The sequence below is a fragment of the Mesitornis unicolor genome, unplaced genomic scaffold (genome assembly GCF_000695765.1).
Source record: "Mesitornis unicolor isolate BGI_N332 unplaced genomic scaffold, ASM69576v1 scaffold9951, whole genome shotgun sequence".
NCBI lineage: Eukaryota > Metazoa > Chordata > Aves > Mesitornithiformes > Mesitornithidae > Mesitornis > Mesitornis unicolor.
Genome location: NW_010165780.1, coordinates 18,511 through 40,685, shown reverse-complemented (window position 1 = coordinate 40,685; position 22,175 = coordinate 18,511). Strand labels below are relative to the sequence as shown.

General features: G+C 45.8%; 1 protein-coding gene across 1 annotated transcript in view; it reads right to left on the bottom strand.

Annotated features, from left to right (window-relative positions):
* Nucleotides 1–22,175, bottom strand: part of RERE (arginine-glutamic acid dipeptide (RE) repeats) — a 42,414-nt gene that overhangs the window by 2,235 nt on the left and 18,004 nt on the right. Inside the window, exons 2-9 of the mRNA XM_010194749.1 lie at nucleotides 11,824–11,986; nucleotides 9,579–9,671; nucleotides 8,620–8,819; nucleotides 7,824–7,985; nucleotides 6,434–6,547; nucleotides 4,223–5,607; nucleotides 3,607–3,829; nucleotides 2,155–2,885 (exon numbers count right to left, since the gene is read on the bottom strand). Of these exons, the coding sequence (XP_010193051.1) occupies nucleotides 2,155–2,885; nucleotides 3,607–3,829; nucleotides 4,223–5,607; nucleotides 6,434–6,547; nucleotides 7,824–7,985; nucleotides 8,620–8,697 (2,693 nt within the window). The 5' untranslated portion in view covers nucleotides 8,698–8,819; nucleotides 9,579–9,671; nucleotides 11,824–11,986. The remainder of the gene's footprint in view (nucleotides 1–2,154; nucleotides 2,886–3,606; nucleotides 3,830–4,222; nucleotides 5,608–6,433; nucleotides 6,548–7,823; nucleotides 7,986–8,619; nucleotides 8,820–9,578; nucleotides 9,672–11,823; nucleotides 11,987–22,175) is intronic.

Below are 22,175 nucleotides of genomic sequence, written 5' to 3'. Positions count from 1 at the left end.
TGCTGAACCTTCAAAAGAAGGAAAGCAAGCAAAAAATCAACTGCTTTGGGAAGCATAAACTCACTGGTGGGAGATCAAAAGCCCTGTCAGACTTGAGCTGGAACAGCATTTGGCCTAACTGGCATGTAATTACCAGGGCTTAGCTCCATCCTATTTGAAACCCACTTTTCTACCTTCAAGAGAGATCTGCTTACCAGTTTTCATTGTTTAAGCAACAACCATGGGCTTTCAATTTCTACAAGAAAAGGAAATCCACTGAGTGGAAGGGAAAAACATTTTTAAAAATCAAGTAACTAAACCACGTAAACTTTCATTTTCAGACGTGCCTTCCACGCTCCCCCCACGTGCACTGCAGCAGTGCTTGCAAATCAGACCTGCTCAGCCTAACACAGACAAATTGAGACTTCCTGCGAAATCTGATCAATAACTGGAGACTTCAAAACCAAAATCCTGCTGCAGAGGCCTGCTCTTACCTGTACTTAGCCTTGCAAGATCTCTTTCCCGTACAGATTTTTTAAAAAATTACTGTAATTACATTTTTTACCATGTGTTCAGAGTGCAAACACCTTGTCAAACACCTTAAGTGGGCTCTGAAGGAAGCAGTCTGCTCTTCAGCCTCTACCTACCACTGCCTGCTGGTTTGCAGTGGACCAGCCTGGGGCCATCCGTGTGTGCAAAGGGACACCTGTAGACAACCCCTCTAATGTCACTTTACCAACATGATGAAAGAAGACACCCGAAAAACCTGAACTTTAGGGCCTGACTCCCCTGTGGAGCTACTCTGGAGCAAGAGCCCCCAACTGTATTTTAAAGTAGCATCCAAGATTAAAGCCAAATTCTTTTTCAAACTCAGGTATGAGAAACTTGACTTGGGTTTTTCTGCACCACTCTCTTGCCAGACTGAGATGTGCTGGACATGTTTTTGTCCAGAACATTTAACTAGGGAGTATCTACACTTACCTGCACAGAAATAAGTGACTCACCTGACAACAGAATCCTCGTATAGACACAATTTATGACAGATTTCTTCTGCTAGCAATGGGGTATGCAAAACTACCCCAATTTGAACCCATTTGTAACGTATGCAACCATTGTCTACAGCTGAACAGCTTTAAGGATGCTGATGCTCAGTGCTATTATCTCCTACCTGTAATCCCCTACCTCTTTACAGTCTCACAAAACCCTGCTGATTTCCTTGCTATACAATTTGGCTTCTGCCACAGCACTTCCTTCCAAACTCCAAAAAGCAGACATCCCAGCTACATTTAATGCATATTCTTCCAAGGTGAAGTCTGCTATATTTGCTTGCACAAACACTACATTTGTAGCCAGCTGCACCAGAAGCCCCACTTTAAGAGCCTGGCCCTTTTTTTCTTACTTAGCAGCTACTGCACCTGGTGCCTTGGCTGCTCTGTTCTCTCCAGTCTGCCACCAGAAAATCAGATTTATCCTGCTTAGCACCTCATCTTCCAGACTCCAGACTTGTAGAGCAGTAACCATGCAGCTTGCTTTAGAAATGAGCAAGGCATCAATTCATTTTTGAGACTATTACATCTTTTTTTAAAAAAAAATCCATAAATAAGAATAGACTGTAACTAAAAAGATGCCAATCCATAAATTTAGATGGTTCTGACAAGAACTGTGACAGAGAATTTCAGCTCAGATGGTTGGCATACCAAATAAATTAAGAGATGAAGTCTTTCTCTCTTAATTCTTTTTTATATTTCAGTTCCTATATGGAAACACCAGCTGCAGGTCCTTTCCAGCCATAACTCATAATGTAACAGCCATGCACCACCAGTGTTACCAGTTGTGTGCCATCGCTCCCAGTGAATTCCCTTCACTCAGAGTCCTCACCTGTACACCAGGCACCGCTGTACGGTGGTGCTCTAGGACTCCAGTGCTTTAAAAAATCAACAAAACAGCAAACTTTTTACGGTGTCAGCGTGCAGTCTCAGTAAGGATCTCTGTACTGCTCCATCATTTACCGCTGTTATTGGTCCCAAAATATCTGCTTGCATTTCAGTTATCACAACCTTATACAGTACAGAAGTCACAACACATACAAGAAAACAGGGATTTTGCTACTCGACTCCCACAGTTGCAGTCTGCCTGTTTTGGGTGGGCAGAGGGGAACCCGCCCAGCCCCTTTCCCCGGGCTCACCTTGGTGTAAGGGATCCTGCTGGTGTAGGTGTAAATGCGAGTGTATGTGTGAATGTTGGTGATGGTGAGGTGTGACGTTGAACATCTGGAGCCGCGCTAAGGGGTCGTTCGTCAGCGACGCCATCCGCTCAGCGTGTATCCTCTCTGCTGCCAGTCTGTCAGGGTAGCTCATTTCAGGCCGTAACTGCGGGCCTGCCAGTGCAAGTCTCTCTCTTTCAAGGGGGTTCAAACCCGGATGGAAGGAAGCGAATGGGTGAGGTCCTGCTGTTGGGGGAATAGTCAGTGCTCCGTGCCTGGCAAAATGCTCCATGGGGTTAGTAGCTGGGTGCAGTGCGTCGAGCTCTGGAGGCTTCACCTCAAAACCGGGTTTCATCCTCTCTCTCAACTCCCTTTCCCGGATTTCTCGCTCCCGAATTTCCCGCTCTCGCAGCTCTCGTTCCCGAATGGTGGGATCCACGTTGTAGAGGCCAGGCATATGGTAGGCCAGAAGCGGATCAGTGGGGTTCAGGGGGACGAAGAAGGGATGATTACGGTTTGTTGGTGACATGACGTGGGGACGGGCATATTCACTTAGTGTTCGTAAAGCAGGCGTGTCTGGACCAATGTAAGGTGGTACAGCAGCAATGGTCGTCGGTGGAGGTTCAAATGAAGGTCTCATATGTGCTGGCCCGCTGAGCTGAGACTCTCCAAGACGGCCTTCATGGGAGGAGCTGGATACCTTCTGCTGCACAGAATGGGGGAAGAGAATTTTAGTTCAACACATCTAGCTTAAAAACACAGCAGGTTCACACTTCTTTCAAACTCTAAGAGGAAGTATCCCCAGCCTGCTGAGCCTCACGACTCCTGCAGCTGTGTGCTCCAACTACTCTGTAGTGACAGCCTCAAAGCTACACTAACAAATTCCTCTCCTTTCACATCAGCACTCTGCACCCTGCTCTCCCCTCCTGTCCAAAGGCAGCACAGCACTTCTGGGGAGGGCAATAAGCACAGTTTACCCATGCAACTGCCCCAAAATCCCTATCCCCAAAATAAAGCAGAGTCCTCATACGTGACACATCCCTTAATGGACAGATGTACATCCTGACTGTATTATAGCTGTGGTTCAGAGCTCTGAAATGCATTCACTGTATCTGCAGAGAGTGCTTTTCTACTGCAAGTAAACATAAATACTTGGCCCAGTTATCCCCAGCTGCATTGGCTTCCTGCACATCATCAACAGACCAGGAGCAGAAAATCTCCATTTCCTCTAAACCACAGGCAGGCCAGGAGGTGCTCAGAGCTGCTTGGATTTCACTTAATCCACAAGGCTCCCATATTCACAAATACCTGATTGCACAAGCATTAAAGTGCTTCTGGGGATTTGAATTCTGTAGTCACCATCCTGTAGTCAGATCCTGCCACGCCAACTCCCTTAAACAGCTCTTAGCTACAAATAAACCTACCGCAGCTCTTTCTGCTTCTCTTTCACGCTCACGCTCCCTCTCTCTTTCCTTCTCTTTTTCTTTTTCTCTTTCTCTCTCTTCTCTGGCTTTCTGCTCTGCTTCTCTTTTGGCCTTTTCAATGGCCTCTTCTCTCTTTTTGGCCAGTTTCGATCCTGCCAGAGGCATGAAGTACAGGTCTGCTCTTGAGCATGAATTGTAGCCACGGTCCAGGTGCTTATAGAACCTGAAAGGAACAAAACAGAAAGAGCTTAGGTCTCAGAAAGATGCAAGAGGCTGGCACTTAAGAGCTCTATATCCAAGAAAAAAAAAGTATCATTCGTACACTTATACAGCAGCACTGCCAGCTTCCCAGAAAGCCATGAGAAAATCAATTGTACCATACTGGAGTACAAAACCCCCCCTTGCAATTACAAAATGTAATGACCTCTATGGATGTGCTGGCTGAAACAGCACCTTTCCAAAAAAACAGAGCAAAATCCCACTAGAAAGAGGCTGATAAGATGCAGGTGTAAAATACACCCAGCTCCCACAGCAGCTCATTTCTCAGCTTTTGAGAGTGCTCTGCTACATAGAAACCCAGAGGACGTTAAGGAAGTACTGCTGACAACCTCCATACCTGGCTGACTGACTAGCATGACTTGGTGTATCCACCACAGTAGGCTCTGGTGATGGACTCCTGGGTGGAGGGGGAGGGCTTTCTGGTTCCTCGGCTTCATCTGGGACTTCTTCTTTGATCTGAATAGGTGGTAGCGTGCAGGCTGTCACCACTGGGACGTTGCCACTAGAAGCCGCTGACGTGGAGATGGAAGTCTGAAGCGGGATGCCCGGCACGGTGGGTGGTGTGGAAGTGGAGGGGCAGGAAGGAGGGGTGATGGAAGGTGGGCCTCCTGGGACAAACGGGTGCTGAGAAAAGGGGGGCTGGGAGGATACCTGATGGAGTCCGGATGAGGGGTGATTAGCAGGTGGGGGGAGGCTCTGACTCTGCGTCAGTACAGGAGGCTGGGCCTGCGATGACTGCAGTGGTTGGCTCTGAGGCATCAGCTGCAAAGGAGGAGGGTGTGCAGATGGAGGGTGATGAGTCGAGAGGGAGCTCAGAGGTTTTAAAGCAGGTGGAGGTGGCAAGTTGGAGTTCATTGAGAACGGAGAAGGGCCGGAGAGATGAGGAGGGTGCTTGTGGGATGGAGCAGTGGGGAGCTGAGGGATGGGGGTAGTAGGAGGAGGTTTGATGTGAGGCATGGCCATGGGTGCAGGAGGCAAGGGCTGCTCCCGCGGTGGCTGCGCCTGCTGCAGCGAGGTCGCGGTTGGCAGGACAGGCTGCGTCACCTGGACCTGCAGAGCGGAGTGAGAATGAGATGGGGCTTGTGTCTGAAGGGGAACCTGAGACTGAGATGACTGAGTGGGGAGGGAGAATGGCTGGGAAGGTACAGGATGAGGCAGAAGAGGCTGTGCCTGCAGGCTGTGAGGGGCCGGCTGGGCCGGGCTGTGGAGCGGAGGCTGCGTGTGAGGCTGCGAGGAGGCAGGGGTGGGCTGGCTCTGCGACACGCTCAAGGGCTGCAGAGGTGGGTGAGGTGATGGGAGCCTCTGCGGGTGCAGAGCAGGGGCCTGCTGTATGTGAGAATGTGGAGGCGGTGGCGCAGGGGCCTGGGGCTGGCTGGGGGGCTGGGATGCCGATGGCGAGACCTGTGGAGGAGCTGGAGGAGCACCGGAGGCTGCTGGCAGCGATGCTGGTAACTGGGCTGAAATAGGTGGCGTAGGAGGAGGAGCCTGGCCGGAGCCGCTCTGTGCCTGCAGCACCTGTGGCTGAGCCTGCAGCACTTGCTGCTGAGCGGAGGAATCCGAGTCGCTCTCATTGTCTTGAGGGCTGGGGATGCTGGGTGACGTGCTCCGGTTATCCTGGTCGATGTCCTTGGGATCGCTGCTCCCTTCGTCATTGACGCTGCGGCTGTCGGAGCTCTCTCCTTCACCCTCGCCCTCGGAGGGAGAGTTTGGCCTGCTGATCTCCTGCAGGGACAGGGGGAAGAATAACCACGATGCATGAGAAAACTGCATGAAGAACACAACCAGTACACCACAGGATGCCACAAGATGCAGCCTATTACACGTGCTGTGCAAATACAAGTGCACGTACCACCCTTGGAACCTCACAGGACTTGGAACAGCAGAGGCAAAATAAATATCCAAAGAGAGTGTGCTAAAACAACGGAGCCAGGCTCTTTTTAGTAGTGTCCCGTGGCAGTGGGCACAAACTGTCTTTGGAGATACTCAAAAGCCATCTGGACATGCTCCTGGGCAGCTGGCTCTAGGTGTAGCAGGAGGGTGGACTAGATGACCTCCAGGCCCCTTCCAACCTCAGCCGTAACAGTGATTCTGTTATGTGGAAAGCTCAGTGTCTAAATTCCTAAGTTCTGTGCACAGAGTTAACCTGGTCAGGTACATGGAGCTGAAAAGACACCCTGAAAGTATTTCAACTGAGCTTTGATAGCACTAAATTAAGAGAATTCCAGTAGTGGTGATGTACCTTGCCACAGAAAAGGAAAAAACAAATTCCAATTACAAAAAAATGGCATGGAGGGGGCATGAAATAATCCAAGTATACTCCTATATGGTTGATATTGATATTAAAAACAATCAAAATGACTTCTGGACTTACCTTGGATCATTCCAATGTTTTCCAACATTGTACTACTGGTTGATTTCCAGCCATAGAATAAGTTACAACTTGCTGTGGCTTACACTGATTTCATGTTTTGGGTTTGTTACCGGCTTTGCACTCCCTCCCACTCCCAAACCATTCTCCTAAGAGAAAATATTCCTCTGTGGGACTCACTTGAGTTTTGGATTTTTTGGCATTGGACCTGTCGGGTTCCTCTGTGTCTGAAGCCGCCTTTTCCCGTTGCCTCTTGGAGTTCTTGAGAGGAGAAGACACCTCTTCTTTTATCTTCTGCCACAAACAAAGCAGAACCCAACAGTTATCAGTGAAGTGAATGCAAGAGAAAATTGAGCGTCTACCAGTGCTACCATATTTAATTCAAATAAACTGAAAGGGTTCCTATGGAGCAGAACTGATCAGAAGCTGAAATACAACAATACAACACGCATCTGCCCCTCTGTCCAGTTACAGAGGAAGCTGTTCTGGAGCTGCTGCTGTGCTCTGCCATCTGCCAGGTGCAGCTCCCAGAAGAGCTGTGTCTACATTAATGCAGTTTTGAGCTTTGAAAGTGAAGAAATATTTGAAATATAGCAGTTGTCTCCAGCTGTGCAGAACCAGCTCCACCAGGAACTCGTACCAGACCAACTGGCTCAGTTTGCTTCTCTAACACAGACCAACACCAGTTGTTAACAGAGGATGCAGCAAGAATTTCTGCAGCAGACAGGCACAGGATAAGCCTCTTTCTACTACATGAAAGTCCTGCTTTACTGATGGTATTTTGAGAGGGATATTTTTATATCCCCTCAAATATAGGGCAAAGAGTGAGTAGCTATTACAAGATTACTACCTTCTTTCACGGCCTGGAACAGCTTTATGCATCACATGATTACCTAACCTAACTTCAAATTTTGCTAAGTTCTCAGTTTTATCATGTGAAAACTTGCTCCATGCTCCAGTTTTGACTTGGTTTGGTTTTTTTTTAAAATGTATTTTTAACTTGCTGCTTTTCAGTTTACACTGCTTAATGGCAAACCTTCCCGTTTCATCTGCCTTTGTTTCTGCAGTGCTCTCTTGGAAATGCACTCATTTAAACAAACTAAACTGTCAGCTTGCTCTGAGAAAGCAAGCAAATATACATAGAGAAAAACAGTAACAGAAGTAGTCTCCATTACTACATATTCATATTCCTTTGTAAACAAAGATTAAGTACTGCTTAAAGAAAAAATCCCCAAAACTGTCTACTTGTCTCAAATATAGCATTTCTGATCTGTATTACTTCCATGAGCTTAATGCTTGCATTTGCATCCGAAATTGAGGGATTAATTTATCATGACAGCAGTAAGGTTATGTGGGGATACTTTAATGTTTTCTTAGCACTAGACATCCTTACACACAGGAGCAAAGCATCACTCAGATGCACCATTAAATTTTTTGCTTATCCATGCAAGTAGGAGTTTCTGGGTCCCTGAGAGACTCCCTGCCCTCCTAGGATGCGCGTCTTATTTAGGTGAGTGAAGAGACCTCAGGTGTCCAGTCCCAGCACAAAAGAAGAATGGGAACATGTTACCTTGGTGGATTTCTTCACTGAATCCGCTTTGCTGTCATTGCTGGAGGTGCTGGCAGCACTGGGAGAGTTGCGGCCGCTGGAGCGGATGTCTTCATTAATAGGCGAGGCTCTACCATCGGGGCTGGCTGGCTGCTTTTTACGACCACTGCGTAGTGTAGACATCTGTTCATTAAACAGAGAGAAACATTTATCAAAGTCAGCATTTGTCCAACCTCTTGCTTGAGAAATGAAAAACCAAGAGCATTTTAACATTGTTACAATTTTTCCTTGGGAGCTCATCCGGACTTCAAAGTAAAAGGAGGCAAATCCTTAATTTGTCTCCTCAAAAACACTAAGTGTTGACTGTTGAGTAGCGTCTGCCAGGAATGACAACATCGGAAAGATGTTCCAAAGCTGCTGCTGTTGGCATGCTAAATTTTCTTCATAAACACCCAGTGAAGGAGGTAGGAGGGGTCCCTCACGTTCCATTACAAAAACAAGTCTATCTGTTGGCACTGAAGCAGTCAAGGCCAGTTTCAATGTGCTCCTGATATGCAGTAAGGAATCCCAGCGGAGCACATTTCAATAACAAGTTGTAACAACAGGTTTTACTAGAACTTGCACAAGAGATATTTCAGCTCTTTTTTCCACAGAAAGCCTCAACCTCAGCAAATCACGGAGTGGCACACACAAATGCAGCAGCAGGCACACACCATGGCAAGATGGAGAAAACATCGTTTCAGAAGCCTGACCACCTTTTTCCAGACACCACCTCCTCTTTACAGAAGAAACCATAATGCAAGAGTGTGAAACGCACCGAGCCTCGACTCCGCCTTGTCCTCATGCTATGCTTTCCACTAAGTCCATCATCTTCCTCTTTGACAGGCTTAAACATAAAGGGCGGAGGGTCTACAGGCTTCTCAATGGGTGGCAGCTCTCCATATTTTTTGAAGTGAATGCGACAATCGGTGCACAATAAGATGTTTTCTCGCCCACCGTGGTGCCAGTCCTTGGAGGCTTGGGGCAAGAAAAGCAACAGCTTAGAAATAGGCAATGTACCAGGCGCTCAGCACAAACACGTCGCACTATTAAAGGACATGACAACTAGGAATGTAGCTGCTTTTCTGCAGGCAACAACGTTGGAGAAATCGCTGGAAAACTTTGTCCTGTTCCAGAGCACATCTTCAATATTCAATTCACAAATTATTGGTTTACTTAAGTAATTACAGCTTTGGAAACAAAGAAAGAAGCCTTATTTGCTCTACCTGGGAGCCAACAGGCAGCTATTATTCTCCAAAGCTGTGGTTTCTTAAAGTGAAGTGAGCTATGAACATCTCGTTCCTTTTCCTTCCCTTCCCTATTTTGGGGCTCACACTTGCGTGCCATGCAGATGCCCAAATCTCAGACAACCTTCAGGAAAACCTACAGGAATGGGGCTGCTGCCAAAGAGATTTGATGCAGCATAAAGAAGTTTTGCGTGTGATGGTCACAGTCCAGTATCGATTTGTTGTATTACAAACGGATTATATAAATTATGTAGACATTTTTTCCTCTATAAATGTCTACCTCTCAGGATTCTTCTTTGTCACAGCAATATTAATTTGCAACAGCAAAGCACGATTAACTCTGCGAGGAGTACTGCATATTTTAGCTGATTCAACCCCACATGTTTTTTGAACAGCTGTACATGCAAACGAACTGCTCTTGCTTGAATGAACTGCATTAAACAGGCAGCAGCAGAAAGGAGAGAAAACCAGGAAGGGATGGGGTGCGTACTGGTTGTGAAGCAGTGACGACACGCGTAGCCCTTCAGTTCTTGCTCGCTGTCCTCGCTGTCAAAGTCGTCTTCGCTGGCCGAGCTCAAGTCCACTGAGTAAGTAAAGAACAAGGGAAAAAGAGGAAAACAGGAAATTAAAACTCAGCAAATAAAACCTTTCTATTTCCTCCTACTTGGCTAAAATAACCATCAATCATAATAGTTCTCACATAAATTTTGTGACTCCCTACAATCACCCTGCCTCGGATGGCCATGATTTCCAATTCTGCAAACGAAGCAAGGCCAGACCAGATCAGCTCACAAACTAAAGGAGAATTCCAGGAATGCACCAAGCGATACAATTCGGAGAATTTCCGATTCAGCACACAGTACTTTTCCGGCTGATGTTCAAACACTGTTCACCCGCAGTCAGAGAGGCTGTGTTCCAAAAGCACCATTTTTAAGACGAAGGAGGTTTATCTCTAGATCCTGGTCAAATTTAAAATCAAATATTCTATACCTAAATCCTACTTTACAAGGTTCCACAGACAGGCACTGTTTCTCGACTTCATCTTCTAACCCAGATGGGGATGGCTGTTACGCTCTGCTAGACAGCGGCTATATTTAACCCAAGAGCTGGATGTGTTTTGTGGGTGGAAGAAACCACGCTTGCATGTAATGACAGTGTCTGAAAAACATCTTGTGATTCTTCTGGAGGAGACGTACTACAAGGATACTACCAGCTTCCCATTTCTTACTGCAAGCCACCGGAAGAGTTTTAACCCGCGGCAAACTTACATTTCAAGAACGTTGTGTTTCAAAGTAGCTAATATGGAAAGGGTCACTTTCCTTTGGGCCAAGCAGTATATAGCAAATTGGCTGATTACCAGGCTGTGAGCTAAAATGCACCATCTAAACCACTGAAAATCCGCAGACATCACAAAACCCGTATCTTACCTCATCTTCTAAAACAACTCAGGAGTAAATCCTTTCTTACTGCGAGTACTGCATTCTTCTAGCACCGCTATAAATTCACAACATCACAGGTCTATAATTTGCCACAAGCAGAAAGCCCTGCGGCTTCTTTTGTTCACATCTTTAAGTAGAAAAGAAGTCCCTGATGCAAGAATATTGTTTTTCTAAAGGTTCCAGGAGGATATTTTGCAATACATGTAGGTTATAGAGAGGGAGGTATTCTACAGCCCTTGCCATTAGCGTTTGTCATCAACTCATTACCCTTCAAATTAACACAGGGTCCCATTTAGTAACAGTAGCTGCTGGCACTACCTTGATTTCTACATTAACTCTTGCAAGGTGTTTAAATCCCTACTGAAAAATGGACACCAGGCTACAACTTGGTTTTTTTGACAAAACTGGTTTCTCTTCTCATCCTGTAGTCGGATCCATGTGGATGGGTCCTTCCAGCTGCACGCACTGAAGTGCTGAGGACCTTGGATTGAGCTGCAGCCGAAAGCCTCACTTCTTGTGCACACAGAAATCAGCCATAAATCCTCTCAGATTGAGCAAGGAGAAGCTAAGAGCCCTTTCTTACCCCCTCATCAATCCCCTCTCCAAAATTCTGTCCTGTCTGCTCACCACATCCTCCACCTCCCCCATATTTAAAAGATTCTGCCAATTTCTGCCTTTCACACAGTCCCTTTTCTTTAGGAGGCATGTGAAACGTGCTGGGTTTAGACTTAGAAACTTAGAAAGACTTCAAACTCACAGAGTACCATAAGCCTCCTAGATAAGGGTGACAGTTTGTATGTCCGTATGGACATTACCAATCATAACCCTTTGCAATGCAGCACACTTCACTGGTTTGGGTAATTATTCTTTGTTTACACACTTCTGCTTCAGTCAAGGCCAAATTTCTTCCAAAATGCATTAAGACACTTATCAAGCAGAAGGTACGGGTCACCAAGTAAGGATGAAAGGGACTTCCTTCTTCTTGCGTTTTCTAATTCCCATTACTGTAATAAGCCTGGAGAAAATACAACACAAACCCAAGAAAAGAGCAGGGAAATTCAGTACCAGGGCAACGTTTCCATCCTTACAGGATGCTTTTATGTTTAAGAACGGCACAAAGCACTCGCTGATCAAAGCCGCCTACCACATTGCAGCATAATGGTATAGGAACAGGAGAGGGCAACTGCCTCAACTCCATTTCTGTGCTTCATTCACTCCAAGGTACAGCACCATTACGTTACTGTTGCTCCCCGCATCTAAACAGAGATAAATGCATTGCTTTTAGCTTCCACTTACAGAATTCACTGGAGGGGGGCCTGGAGGGAGTGTTGACGGGAGTGGAAGCAGTTCGAGTTTTAATTCTCCGAAACACAGCCTGTCTCCGATGCCTACGGTGGGCTCGAGAACTTGCTGCTTCAGGGGTTTTCTTCCAATAGTAATAGAAGGTGATTAGTTCTCCCTGCGAATACAGAAGGAGTATGTTAGAGGGGCATGCAAATCTGACTCGTCAGCTTTTTTCCTCCCTTTCGCTCTGTATGCGTGCACATGTGTTTTTGTAGGAAGCTTCACCATGTATTTCAGCCAGACAAAAGAATTCTTTAGCTGAGACAGAAAAAAAAAATCCTCATTATTTTTCGCTTGCTTTTGCAGCGGAGGAACAGAAGTAAATAAATGCCTTCTCACTCCTCCCCTGGAGGAGAAGAGAGGCTGGGTTGAAGTACCCAGCATCCACCCTGGTGCTGCTGGCTCTGCTGGTCCCAGCAACTGGGAAGGGATCCTGCATGGAGAGGTGCTCATCAGAGCAAATAACTGATAACCGCTACGAATTCCCTGGTGTTTACAGAAAGAATAAGGATCCATTCAAATGGGTACTGCCATTCTGTCAGCCTACTTTCTGCATCCAGAGATTTTTAAATATTCCTGTTTAAAGTTAGAACAGAACCGCGTTCAACAAGGAGTCTATAACCGTAACTCAACCCTACTACAGTGAATTGTTTTCCTTTCACTATATATGCCCACATCTAAATTAATTAAGCAGTTAAAAGAGCACACCTAGAGAAATGAGTGATAATTTCAGAGCATAATGAAGCTGGCTTACATTCAAAAACGGGAGCAGCTGCCATTCAAGGTAGCGGATGTAATGCTGAACTGAGGAACAGCATGTGGTTTTAATCTCTTTACTCTTACTTTGAAACCCCACCATTTCCTGGCGACTTGTCTGCCTCCAAGGTAAAAGGTGGTGTTTCTTTCAAGTTGCGAGAGGAAAATGGAGACGTCCTAACCAGCCCCTTGAAAAATCAACATCAGAACAAACATACCTGGATTGCCCACAAAAAGGGTTTCTTTGAACTGCGCTTTATGTGATCAAGTAACATCACCTCAGCCTGCTCCCTCTGGGGGGAAATCCTGCAGATCACTGCAGTTACCGCTCATACAGACACACCCTGCATCCAAACCCTCCCAAGGGCCCCAGAAAGGCAATTACGGCCATTACTAACATCTGTGCCACCAAAACACTTGAAAGACAAAAGGAGGATGTTGTTCTAGACGTTAACTGCAGACATTTAAGACACTTAAGGATTTTACAATGCCTGACTTAAAAATAGAAACACCGGGAAAAGAGCACGGCCACAACTTGGATTTCTGGCCATGGACAGCATAGGTGCATTTTTAATCTGCACTGCTACAGACTGGGATTGGTGCTACTGGTCCCCAGCACAGCACAGACCTGAACAATATTCACACCAAACTGTATTCAGAGTGATAACTTGGTGAGGAGGCAGAGGAAGGAGTAAGTGGGCAAAATGAATCGTTATTGACAATTATTGATTCTGAAGGACAAAAGCCCTACTAAAAATATATATACAGAAAGGTATATAAAGATATTTTTACATATAGAGATATATAGATAGATAAATAAATAAACCTCTTTCCTTAAGAGAATCTAAACCTGAAACGGGTGCAGGCTGCCCATGAGCATTCAACCCCTGTCAGGACACACAGTTCTGAGCCCCAGCGCCCTGCTGTGCCGCTGCATGTTCAGCCCTCCGTGTTTGCTTTAGAAATGACACTTTACTTTGAGTCCATTAAGCGGGCTCAAAGTCCGTCCAGCACAACTGTGTGTCAACCTGTGTGCCAGGAGGCAGACAAAGCTCTGCGGAGAAGCTTATGCAATGCTCTTCAGAGGTAGAAAGTCTCTTGCAAATGAAACCGGCCACATTTTTTACCTATAAATTCATTTATACCAAATCTGAGGTGTCAGCACCAAGGAGCAAGTCTGTAAATCCCACGTTTTTATGTCAGTGAATTACTGTGTCCTCTGACACCTGGCAACAGCAGAGTGCAAACCAATCTGTTTTCCTCCCATCATAAAATTGGAAACGGGAACCTATTTGAGCTCTATTTACACATCGCAAACCCATCAGAGCCCACGGGAAGTCTAACAACTTATAAAAGTACTACACCATAAACCAAACTTTTAAAAAAGAAGTAGTGTTTATTTCTAAAAACCACTAACTTCATGATCACAATGCCTTTCTTCCTGAGACTCTCCCTGAACTGCAGCCACAAATGCATGCAGATAAAGATGAAACAGAAGTTTGTTCAACAACCAGTTTTACCCCATCTATGAAATTAGGATACATTAAAGGACTAGAGGATATGCTGTATTTCAAATTCATCATCATGCTGCACAGCTACATGACTCATGTAATGAGTAAATGTTGAGTATATGACTCAACTTTATCAGAGTCAGAGGAGGCACGCACAGGGCACGGTACTGCTACAGACGTACACGCAGGTTAGACACGTACTACACTGGAAATACTCCATGCCAGATGTTTTTAGCCGCCTGGCTATCTAGTATGATATTGTCTACCTAAGAGATTAAATGCTGGAGCGCAGTGAGCCTGCAAGGACTACAAACAGCGTTCTGGTGAGTGCATGGGTGGCAGAGGCTTGAGCACAAAGGAGTAAGTCAGGAAAGCTTCGGTTCTGCAAACAGGGAGGAAAAACGGCTTCCAGCTCCACTGCAAGCAAAGTCAAATGAACTTTAATCAAACATGCATAGCGTGTGCTGCTGAAACCCATCGCACATAAATTCAGGGAACAAAAGCTGCTGCAGAAATCAATAGCCTGCTGAAACATTAACACAGGCGGGCATTGATCAAAAGGCCCTTTTACAAAAGGCAGCCTTCCAAATTAGCTGCTGTTTTTGCTAGCGAGCAAACAGAAAAGCGTAAACGCTGCTGACACGAATGGCCTGTAATGATCATGCCGTTCCTGGCGATCTCGCCTCAGCTCACCACAAGGTCTCGCAGTCAACACGTCCTACATCTCTGCCCTGTAATTGCCAGCAGCGTGACCAAGCCAGGCAGCCCCTGCTTGCGCGCCGGAGGAGGGCTGAGGGCAGCTGCTCTCAAGTGCATTTTCTGGGTAGCAAGTCTACACGCAGGGGAACAGCCCTGACCTAACAACCCGCAAATACATTACACATCTCCTTTGAAGTATTTTTTGTGTCAGGAACACGGTATTGCTAGCAACACACGCACTAAAATCACACAAGGCAAGACAGACTGGACCATCCTTCATTGCATCGTTATAGTTGTTCAACGTAAGACTTACATTCCCCTCATTTCCAAACTTCAGAGATCAATTTTGGAAGGGGTGAGCCCACTGAGGCAAACACTACCTGGGTGAGGGCTCTGGCTGATGGTGGCAGAGGAGCTTGGGCCTTGCAACTCGAGTTCAAGGAAGACTGAACCTGCCATTTCAAACAGCGACCTTATTCATCGCTTGCTGCTCCAGCCTGGTGCCCTGAAATGCCCCAAACCATCCCAAGTCAGGAGGAGACTGTGCCCTCCCAGATGAATCCCATCAAGAAACAGCTTTTTTCCATCAGTGGAGGGAAAAGATTCATTTCTCTCCCGATCTGCTCAGCTCCTCATAGTAACAGCTTCACCTCCACCTGACACAATGCCACCACCTCACTCTTGTGCAAACAGAACTCCTTTTTTCTATGTTAACATCTGATTAACTGTCCCAAGCAATTTATCAAACACATATAAGGCAAAATGAGAAGCACTCAGGCTTTTAATGCCACTTTTCCTCAAGAGCCTTCCCATTACAGAAGTTTCACAAGACGGAGAGGACGCGTTCCTCACTAAAAACCACGGCACGGCTTTCATCAATTTTGAAATACATCCAGAGCTCCCAACTCCTCAAACCTCTAATCTTCTGCCAAGGCCGTTTCACCCTTTGTTGTAGGCATACAGAAAAAAGCCATGCTTCACCTCCTTTTCGCCCCGTTCTTGGGATTTTTTTTTAAAGAGAACGCAATGGTTCAGCTCCGTTCCCACAGCAGCCGAGAGCCTTCAAGCACCCAACAGCCTGCACCCTCCCCAACCCAGCACCCATCCTTGCTTGGCACAGGCCACTTCTATTTATCAGAGTATTTCCTGGCACCTTTCTCTTGCCTCTCCTGCCGTTTTCACCCACTGCTCTCACCCATTTTGCAGCTCAATGAAGCCCTCCAGGCCACTTTACCACACACCCGGGCCTTGCTCAGGCCTTGCTCCCTCTTCCATACCCTCACCAAACTCACACCAGCCCTGGTTTCTCACTTCTTATCAGCAGTTTTCAAATGTAAAATACACAAGACAAGCTGTGCCCCGTGTTTGTGTTCAGTCTTGCCTTAGGTAAACAGAGGATTAGCACTGTGTCTGCATTTGGGGATGTGAGAGCTATTGCAGACTGCTCCTATGGAAGCCAATCACACAAATGCGTCAACTTACCTTCAAGTATCTGTTACTTGTTACTTATCTGGTGTAACAGAGTGAGCAAACATAATAATTGCTGTTTAATTTCCCCAGAGCTTAGCTCTGCCAGGGGAAAAAAAAGATATCATGGGGAGGGGAATAGCTTCACAGTAATTAAACAGAAAAGGTAAATGACAGCCCTCTTCAGCCGCTATAAAGCAGTCGTGGCAGAGCAGAGGGAACAGACTGTCCAGCTGTGGCCTTAATGAATTCACAATCTTTCTGGAATGCATCAAGATTTTATTAAGTCAACTCAATTTAGCTAATGCTGCCTATTACTGAAGACCTGGGGTAAAAGTAGAAACGGAACATTGTGTGGATATTTCTTGTCATGAGCGGAGAAAATCCAGTCTTGGTCTGAACAAGTTAAAATACTGAAAATAAAGGGAAAGCAGAGCAGCTGTGTGCAGCTCAGAGTGGAAGCTGGGCATTTCTACCATGTTAAGCTTGGTCTCCGTGCCTCTGCCAGCTATGACAAATAGGTTTGCATATGCTCTAATTAAGCAGTAAGTCTGAGCAGCTTGTTCAGTAGCACTGACTAATGTCCACCTTGGGTGCACAGGAACACTGCACAATCTAAAACATTACTGAAATTTTAAGAGAGGCTTTTAAAAACCAACCCCTATTTTACTAATATTACAAAAAAACCTCCACATTAAAAATTGTGGGATGCTCTCTGAGGAAGATCCTGCAGGTCTCAGCTCTCCAGCATATTTTAATAGTACAGGCATTTCATCTGGCAGCTCCTCCAGCCATTTATTACCTTTTGGATGGCAACACAGCTTTTCTCTCCCTGCTCTCTGCTAAGAACACTACCTGCAATTTCAGGAGGACACTGGCCACGCTAACACTGTGTGTGCTTGTTCTGCAAACAGCAAGGTCAGGTACCCAATTTCAGTTTTTTACCTGAAAGCCCTGGCAAAACAGGTTGGCCCTAATGGGAATCAAGAGGAGACAGGGATATAGGAGACCAGGCTGACTCCTTGGGTTTTACGCCGTTAATTCACCTCCAGCACAGGAACAGTCACAGGATTTCCTGGGAACCCAGCCGAGGCTCCATCTGCATTTTCTGGATTTCATTTTGTTGTGGAAAAAACCTGCAGTCAGACACAGCTTTGTGCTTGCTAATTGTTTCTGCTAAATGAGCGCTGCTACCCTGCTCGGTCCTCTACAGACCACAGGAAAGTGAGCTTCTTTCTCCTACAAATTATGCTTTTTGGATAGCTGGCACAGGCCTAGGATGTTACAGGTCCATTAGAGAACTGTGTCGCTCCCAATAGTGCTGAAACAAGTTTGGAAGCTGAAGATTTCACTCTAAAGGTCCTCAAGCAGTGAAGAGACTACAATAATTTCATTTTTCATGTTACCTAAACAAACAGATCACTTTTGTAATACTTCCAAGAGAATATATTTGCCTTCCTACACAAATAGCAAATAAATCAACATAACAGGTGAGTGCAAACCCAAACTCCTACAAGAAATCACATATGGGAAAGGGAAGTGGCAAGAGACACAGAGTAATGTGATCAATAGGAGAAAACAGTCAGTGTTCAGGGGAGAAAAAAGGAAAGAAACAGACAAGCCAGGATGTAAATAATCTCTCATTTGAAACAAACATTTATCTGCGGTAACACAGCAACACTCAACCGCTGTACAGCATCTCCTATTTGATGACAGAGCCGATGAAGTAGTGACAAATTAAGTCTCAGCACATCCTTTTGAAGTTTTACAGGGAAGAGAAACCAAGAGACAGAAGATTTATCAACTGGCCAGGGTCAATCCTGTGCGAGTACAGCGGTGCTGGTTAACCTCAGACGACGGGAGCAGCTCCACCAGGGACAGGCTCCAACATCCTCCCAACTTCAGGCCCAGGCCCACTGGGCAGCCTCACCCACCCTCACTGGGGAAAAACCACCAATACTGCGTCCCTGCACCACATCTAACTCTGGTTTTCTTGTAGCTCATTTGCTGCCCTTCTCCAGTGTTTGCAATTAAGGCTGCACATACTGGTAGGAAATAAGATAATCAGTTTATTATGGAACTTACCCTCGCTACTTGCTCTGTACAAACAATTCTATTTTTCCTATTTTTAGGGATTTGAGTACCAGCTTTAACAGTTCTGCAAAACCAGATGCGTAACATGCTCACGCATCGTTTTAAGGCCCACTTAAAGCTGCTGACCCTCTCTGCAGCTGTACGCCATGCCAGAATGGAAAGCAAGCTTTTGTAATTAAGGCTTCCTCCTCCAGAGACTCCTCTTTGTTAATCAACGCAGTTCCCAATCCCCATAGGAGCTCGCAGACTGTGGGCTGCATCCGTTATTAATTATTAGAGCCCATCCTTCACGGTGTCAGCTGCAGTTCTGCAGGACTGCGTAAGCACAGCCAGTGGCACCAGGTAGGGCCTGCAGCAATCGCTGGCGCTTGATCAATTGAGAGGTTATCAAAACAGCTAAAGAGTGAAGAACCTGCTTGCCTGATACGCATTTGTCATGGATTTATTTTCCACTGGGCTCCCCTTAGCAACTTGTAGGATCAAGATGTCTGAGGTTAGGAAACTCAATTTGCTTGCCCACTTTTAACTCCAATAATTTAACTTCTTTCCCTTCCTCTCCCAAGCCGACCCTCAGCCCCACGTTCCCACAGCACCACAGGGGCTCCCATCCCAGTACAGCCCAGTTCTGCAGCACCAATGGGACGTTTCCACCTGGCACAGAGCACAACCCACTTCACACAGAGCCTGGAGGAGATAATTTAGCCCCTGTGGAGCCAGGGCATCTCCAATCCCACTGAGGCTCAGCCTGGCACACACTGCAGGTTCCTGCATTTGTTCTTCCAAGCAAATGCAAATATTCAGTGTTTTTTCCCTTACGTCTCGATGCCCAGAGCACTACCCCTAACAAAATGCACATGGGCCAGGTGAATTACGCACCATGCAGTTCTGAAGAATGGAGATGAAATGCTTTTGCAAAGGTGGGAGAAGTTCCTATTTTCTTGAGCCAGCAAGTCTTTCACTGCACTTCACAACCCACATCAAAGTCCTGGGGTTCACAGCTGTTTCGTGCAGCACCTTTCACTGCCAGTCTGTTGCTAACCAGAAATTCTCAATGTTGGAGCTCATGCACCAGGACAAAAAAGAGAGCGATAAATACCCAGACAGATTAAATGCAAGGTATTTGGAAAAGCTTTCAGAGCAGAGCTCACCGCAGTCTGCACTGGATTGTGTCTTCCTCCTTCGTGGACGCTTTGCCATCAACATTGAGGATTTAGCAGCGCAAGACAAGGAACAGGAGTTTCTCAGTGAAGGTGCCAAGCACCGACACATCAACCCTTTAACTGCACTTTCTTTTATTATCAGCTCAATAATGAGGTTTCTTGGTTGCACACTGCAAGAGTTCAGGCGTGGGACCAAAAAGCCCAACATTTCACCACTACATCCCAATGGTGTCTTTCCCAATGGCTGTAATACATCACATTTTCACTACTTAAAGCAAAGGTACCGGTGGTTCACGTGGGCGTGCGGATGAAAGAGAAGCAAGCCATAAAGCGTTAAAACTACCACGCTCCATCCCGTAAACATTTTTCTATTTATCTGCCCTTCATTACACGCACAATCTTATTATCTCTGCACATCCTCAAAGCGACAGCCGTCAGGGTCACCCTATAAAATATACATCGGCAACGTTACATTTAATGACTGGAGCGAGAAGAAAAATGAAGGATGGGAGGACTGGAATACCGCAGGATGCTTTAAAGGCATCATCAGTTATATCGATGCATCTCCTGAGGTGATAATTGAATGACAGTGGCTGGAGGGAAACCCATTTCTGAGCTTGGGAAAGGACTGCTCAGAAAAAGATGTTTTTGTACTGGCAGAATGTAATGGCTGCCAGAAAATGAAAAAGGTTCCTTCAGCCGAGGCAGTCCCTCTCTTTTATGGATTTTACATAGGGGCTGAAACTCACAGCCCGTACAATCAGCCATTCAAACCAATCGAGCAGTATTGACAGGCTTGGGTCGTTTCAGCCCCAACCAGGCTGCTTTCTGTTGTGGTTTGCATGTCAGCTTTAATTAATTTAAGTGAAAGAGCAATCTGTGTACGTGCATGCGTGTGCAGTGACATCCCCAACACAAGGACGGCGGCGTTTTCTGCTTTCATAATTTTCATTTAAACAAAGTACTAAAACCTTAATTCTCCTGCATTTCAGTGAGGTACACACACACTCACTTGCTCTCTCATTCTGCACAACCAAAATTAGGCTTGTAATTATTTTTAAAGTTTTCCCACTTTAAAAATCTTTTATTATTATGACTATATGACAAATGAAATCAAACTGTACTTACCAAAACATTTCCCACGTTATAATTATTAGCTTTATTTGTTCTGTTAGTCGACTACTTCACAGCAGTAATGCGAACTGGTACCTAAAGAAACCACTTGCAGTGAATTGTCACTTGGAATCAGTAACTCTGCATTTCTGCAGCACTCCACTGGGTGCCCTGGGCTCGTGGAGTGACACCAACACAGAACTGAAGGGACGACAGAAAACACTGACTTTCAGTAATTTCACCTCATCGGCATCAGAAAGGTTTTCTCTCACTAGAATACTGGGAAGAGGCAATAAAATAACCCCTGCACTTTCACACTCCTCATCAGCTAAACCAGACAACTGTTACATAGCTCAGCAAATTAATTCTCCTTCTGTTCAGCTGGAAATTTACACCGGGAGAAGATGGATGCCATTTTATTCATCTGAAAAGATAATTTTAAATGGTGAGGTGCCTACATCATGCAATGCAGGTTCCTGGCTCAACTCACCTGGCAAGACCCTGGAGTCTCTAACATTTACCAAAGCAGTTTGTAGCTGTCTTCAAGCTCCGGTTTAAATCATCAACCAGTCAGGGACTGGGGAGCGTTTCAGGCCCAACAGACCACGTTATTCACCACTTTTGGGGCACCTTGGATGGTCTGGATAAAAGCTCCCATCCTCAAGATGCTGCAGCTTCTCTGTAATGGTCAAATGTGCAAATCCTACCACATTTTATGGGCCACCCAGGACTGCTTTCCTGTTAATTACAGCTGGCACTTCTGTTTGTTGCCTTGTATGAAACTGTCTCAAGCCTTCCCCGGGTTAAGGTAGAATATATCATATTAGCAGGGTTCAAAACCAATCTGATTCTTGCCATATTCTGTGATTGGAATCTGGTGTCGCTCTCAGCAGGAGCTCATCCCCATTATATCAGGGTTTTTCCCCCTTATTCCTCTGGAGAGTGGGGTTTTGCCTCCAGATCAAGAACACTTGCACTGTGCTCTGCAGCCCCATTTATTTGGATAACGTAACCTCACAAATAAGTAGGTAAATGGAAATTCTGAAAGCTTGATCAGACTTTCCTGTTTTCAATAGGGCAAGGAGAGCTAAAAGGTAAGGAATCAGCCATTTGTTTTTCGACTGTCACATTCTGTAACTGTTTTCATTTAAATACAGAAATAACCGCCAGCAGAGCAGCTTTGCCACCAGCAGCACCGTTTCGACGCTGACCTGCGCTCCCCGTTTCCACCTAACAGATGTTTTGTGTTTTCCAAACGCACCTGTGATGAATCACACAAAGCCTGGCTTGTCAAATGGACGCGTTCTCTCCCTCCTGCGCAGCTCACAGCCTATAGGGGAGCTCTTGAGTTTTAATAGTTTATTATAAAAGATGGTGAAAACAACAGCTTTCAGAAAATACTGACAATTACTCAGGAGGCAGCAAACCTCGGAAAATAATCCTCGGAAAATAAGCCTGCTATTGAGGAAAGCAAAGATGCAATCACCTGGAAACAGAAACGTTT